Source organism: Puntigrus tetrazona, unplaced genomic scaffold (genome assembly GCF_018831695.1).
Source record: "Puntigrus tetrazona isolate hp1 unplaced genomic scaffold, ASM1883169v1 S000000175, whole genome shotgun sequence".
Taxonomy (NCBI): domain Eukaryota; kingdom Metazoa; phylum Chordata; class Actinopteri; order Cypriniformes; family Cyprinidae; genus Puntigrus; species Puntigrus tetrazona.
The window spans coordinates 450,001-455,000 of record NW_025047846.1 but is presented as its reverse complement, the minus strand read 5'-3'; the positions used below and the strand labels follow the sequence as shown (position 1 = coordinate 455,000).

The following is a 5,000-nucleotide window of genomic DNA, read 5'->3' as shown; positions in this document are numbered from 1 at the left end:
ATCGCAAGGCCAGTTTATTTCGTGCACAGGATAAAGAGTCATGAAGTCGTTTTGATCCGGCGTCAGAAACAAGCCTCCGAACGTGTCCCGAACATTCAGAGGATCCTTCCGCTCGCATTCACCAAAAAAAAACGAAACGACCTGCAATGTTTTCAGCTTTTGAGAGGATGCACAAACGCGTTTTTTCTTTCCATTAAAAAGCACAAGACGTGAGACGAACAGAAAAGTCCGGGACGCTGTAAGGCGTTTGAGATTGAGGGAGAGAGCGGGATGAGAGCGGGATGAGCTGCGGTTAGCGGAGCGGGTTAGTGAGTTAGGGCTGGTTAGTGCTTGCTGGCAGAGTTCAGCCTCCTTACGAGTAGGAGTTGAGGCACTCTTTGGAGCGTGACTGGATGTCCTGCAGCTCCCGCTCCTCCTTCAGTTTGATGTCTTGGTACGCATGCAAGTGACTGGCGTCCTTTAGGTAGGCCCAGTTTGCAGAAAGGATCATTAGGTAATGGATCTGTAAGAGAGGGCGAGGTGAGGCCCGTCAGCAGGTGACACACACACACACACACACAGTTATAAAGGAATAACCCGTCCCGAAATGAACACGTGCTCGCCCTCGTGTCGTTTTAAATCTTTTTTTAGATGGACGCAGTATTTTCACATATCTCTGTTGAATAAACAATTCTTTTAAAAAAAAGTTAAAATATTATTAATAAATGTAACTAATAATAGACATTAGAAATAAGAAAAAATACAAAACTTCTTAGAACTATTTAATTAAAATATTTAATTTTACTTTATTTTACCTAAAAACTTTTTATTTCAAGAAACACAAGATTTTTATGGCTTCATTTGAGTTAACTATATATATATATATATATATATATATATACTATATATATATATATATATATATATATATATATATATATATATATATATATATATATATATATATATATATATATATATATATATATATATATATATATATATATAGGAACTGAAACAAACAAAAAAAAAAAAAAAGAATAAAAATCGCTTAAAATAATAATAAACTAGAAATAAGAAAAGCAATTAACAAAACAAAACAAAAAACTAAAATTGTTTTGTGTTTGTGACTTTTATTTATTTATTTTTTTATTTATATTTTTTATGCATTTTTTTATTTCTAGCTAAGTACATCAAATTAAACTAAATGAAATGTGCATGCTGTTGCCTTGGCAACCAGTTAAATTAAATGCAGTTTTCTAGAAATGTTTATATATCAGTTCAGCTAAAGTAGTTTTTTTAATTTTTACTTTGTTAATAACTCCAGGTTCATGCTTATACTTTATAATATATATATATATATATATATATATATATATATATATATATATATATATATATATATATATATATATATATATATTAAAAATAGTTTTGTATACATATTTACTACTTGCTCATAATAAATAAATATTCACAGGGTTTTTGGAGTTTGCTTTGCTACAAATAAAATAATAAAAAAGCAGTTGCACTTTATATTCCTTGTGGTCTGAAGTCATGATCATAGAGCTAGATCACACGAGAGCGAGTGTCTTCATTTCTATTCCTTCACTCCACAAACAGCTCCAAACGAATGAACATGAATACATATAGAAAGACGTTCACAGGACCGGGGTGTGAGGGACGAGAGGGGGTCAGCGGGGCGAAGCCAAGCTTGAAATGAGGTTAGCGTGAAAAACACCTGGGGACCGCTGGAGCGCGAGGCAGCGTTATCTGAGCGAAGCAGAAACAGTCCCGGAGGGATAGGAGATAAACACCTCTTCGTCGGGGTGTGCATGCAGTGAATGGGTGCCGTCGGATCGAGCGTCGCTGTAATCCACTGGTTTTAATCTTTGGTCTTCTCCGGGCGTTTACTGATGGGCCGGAGCGCTGTGGGTGTTTTCAGCAGACCTTTTCCGACGGCACCCATTCGCATGCATTGATGCATTTCTACAAACCGACCATTTTAAAGTCCTCGTTTAAAGCCGCCGTGAAATGCGGCTACATGCGTGTTTCCGCGTGACCTGGCAACCGAGAAACTACCTCGCTTTTATTAATAGTTTATTAACAGGATCTTTAAATGTTAGCGTGGTTTTAAGTCACCGGACGAAACCTAGGATCAAGTCGTGTCGTGTCTTATTAATGATCGATTCACACAAAGGCTGTTCCTACTGATTTAGTTTATTTATTAATCGTAAAGCAGACATCGTTATGAGCAAATCATGTAATAAAACACGAAAGGATCTTCTGTATTGTGTTATAATATGATAGAAATGCAGTTTTGAATGAAACCTGATCGTACAGATAATGCAACTCAATATTTAAGGATTATTAGCTGTGTTTTTTTTTACTCCGTTGACGGCGGAAGCGCCGTAAAACATTTCATATTTATGCAAACAACAGAAGTAGGTTAGTCGTGAAGCTGTACGCCGACATTTTAACACTTCACAGAGATTAAAAAATAAAAACAATCTTCATAATACTGCTTCAAACAAATGAGTGGAAAGCATAAAAACAACACTGAAAACTGTAAACGGCGTGAAGGAAGAAAACACCATAAAAACATTAGGCCTTTAGAAAAATAGACTTTCCCTCCCGATAAAACAGAACAGACAGCAGCGTGGCAGCCATTTCTTCCCGTAGAGACGCTAAACGTCACTTTCTCTATTTTAGACACAACACCAGTCAAAAGATGAGGGGATGATTGTGGTTTTTTTTTTCAAGGATTTAATCTGATAAAAAATACTGTAAAATTGTGAAATATTATTACAATTTATAATAGCTGTTTTCTGTGTGAAAATCTGTTAAACTGAAATTTATTTATGTGATGCACAGCTGAATATTCAGCATCATTACTCATATATACATATATCTATAAAAAAATAAAATAAATATATATATTTTTTAATATATATATATATATATATATATATATCGATAAAAAAAATATATATATATATAAAAAGAAAAAATATATATTTTTTTTTTATTATATATATATATATATATATATATATATATATATATATATATATAAAATATCTATAAAAATATTTAAAAAATAATAATTATAAAAAAAAAAAATATATAATATATATATATATATATATATATATATATATATATATATAATTTTTTATATTTTTATTATTTATATTTTATTATATTTATTCAAATTTATATTGAGATCTGTAATGAATGTTACGCTGCGTGTCTGTTCTTTAATACTTCAATACTTTAAAGAGACTCTGTGTCAGGCTTCAAATGACTTTCAGAAGCGAAGGCAAAGTGTGGATCAGAAACACAGTCATGTTTTCAGACTCGGGCGTCTGCGTACAGTGCTATATTTACACATTACACGTCAAAGCAATGAAGTTTTTCTCTCGCTCGTTCTCGTTTCTATTATTTTAGTCCATACTGTCAGTGGCTGCTCGTTCTAGGCGCTTTCATGCAACTGCGTTAAAATTTAGTGCAGCAGTCCTCTCGACTCTTAAACTTCAAAACGGCAAAGTTATACGTGGTAGCCATCATGTAGATGAGCTGGTGGAAGAGAAAGCACAAAAAACCAGGCGCCGGATTAATGACGGAGTAAAGAAACTGCAAATGAAACAAGTCCTGAGATGTCTGATGACCGGCCGATTAAAAGAAACCCATCGCTAGCAATACTGACTTTACATGGGGTTTAAATATTAAATGAATATACGTAGTTCAGAAAAAAATATTTAAGCTGCTTCGCCTTAACAGCCAGGAGTTATTTAAAATAACTAATAATTAAATAAACTAATAACTAATTGTTTAAATAAACAGGACATTTTGGGGGATGCAAAGCATGTTAAAAACATTAAATAAAATAAAATAAAAGAAAATAAAATGCAATTAAAAATAAACATACATCACAAATAAAGATATTTTTATAATAATAATAATAATATAAAAAGTAAGATTTACGTTTATGATACAATTAATATTTTAGCTAAAAGCGTGATCTTTAATAATGTAAAGAAATAGTAAAATAAAAATAATTACTGATAATAATGGGAATAATTACTGATAAATGAATGAGTGAATTAGATACATTATTAATTTAGTATGCAAAAGAACTAATAGAATTAAAATAAACAATACAAATAAAATAAAATAAACATTAAAAATAAACATTTAGAAAATTCAAATCTAAAACAGAATTTATTGAGAATAAAAATATATAAAAATATAAAAATAAAATTGTATATTTTATTTTCATATATATATATATATATATATATATATAAAATAGTAATAACGTTAAAAGCATGACTTTGTAAAACTAAAATTAGCAATAATTAAATAATTATTTAATAAAATTTAAATGGATTTAAAAAAATAAAAAAACATTTAAAATCAAATTTTCCAAAATGTTTTTTTTTAAAGGCGTGGTTGGAGAAACAGGCCCTTCATCAGCTGATGCTGTGACCCCAGACTCTTTACTGATTATAATATGACTCAACTAGTGATGTTGTGTTGAATCATTTGTGATCTTCAGGTATCAGTAAAGTGTGTGAAGCTGGAAGCTGAGCTTCAACGGCTAACGTCCCTCAGGATGAAGGTTCAGTCATTTACACGCATGCCTCAGAGAACATAAATCTAGGGGACGTCGGCGCTAAACTGACCATAAGCTCAGGGGCTTAAAGCACATGGTTTGCAGTAGATGGCGCTGGGGATGAAGGGATAAAAAGAGGAGGAAGAGGAACAAGCACCCCATACGTCTGAGCAGAAAACATCCGCTTACCAGAGCAATGACCGTCGCTCCGGCTCCGGCGCAGGCCACGATGTAAAGATGATACGACAGGTAGAACTGAAACAGACAGAGCACGAATCATTCACATCTACTGAGAGGTGAGAGAGGCTCCTTTCAGACCTAATTAGATTTGTTAAAAAACAAGGAATAAATGATCAGTCACGTATTTAATAAATCAAACCAAAAAATAAATAAGACTAAATTA

The 5,000-nt window shown here is 32.1% G+C and overlaps 1 protein-coding gene across 3 annotated transcripts in view; it reads right to left on the bottom strand.

Moving 5' to 3' along the window:
* Positions 1–5,000, bottom strand: part of gpm6bb (glycoprotein M6Bb) — a 30,393-nt gene that overhangs the window by 683 nt on the left and 24,710 nt on the right. For 2 of the 3 annotated variants that reach the window (XM_043230572.1, XM_043230571.1), the window contains exons 6-7: positions 4,787–4,852; positions 1–502 (exon numbers count right to left, since the gene is read on the bottom strand). The exon at positions 1–502 is cut by the window's left edge and continues 683 nt beyond it. In XM_043230572.1, coding sequence (XP_043086507.1) covers positions 353–502; positions 4,787–4,852 — 216 coding nt within the window. In that variant the 3' untranslated portion in view covers positions 1–352. Of the gene's footprint in view, positions 503–3,131; positions 3,559–4,786; positions 4,853–5,000 lie in introns of those variants that run through there. The other variant, XM_043230573.1, reaches the window with a different exon arrangement.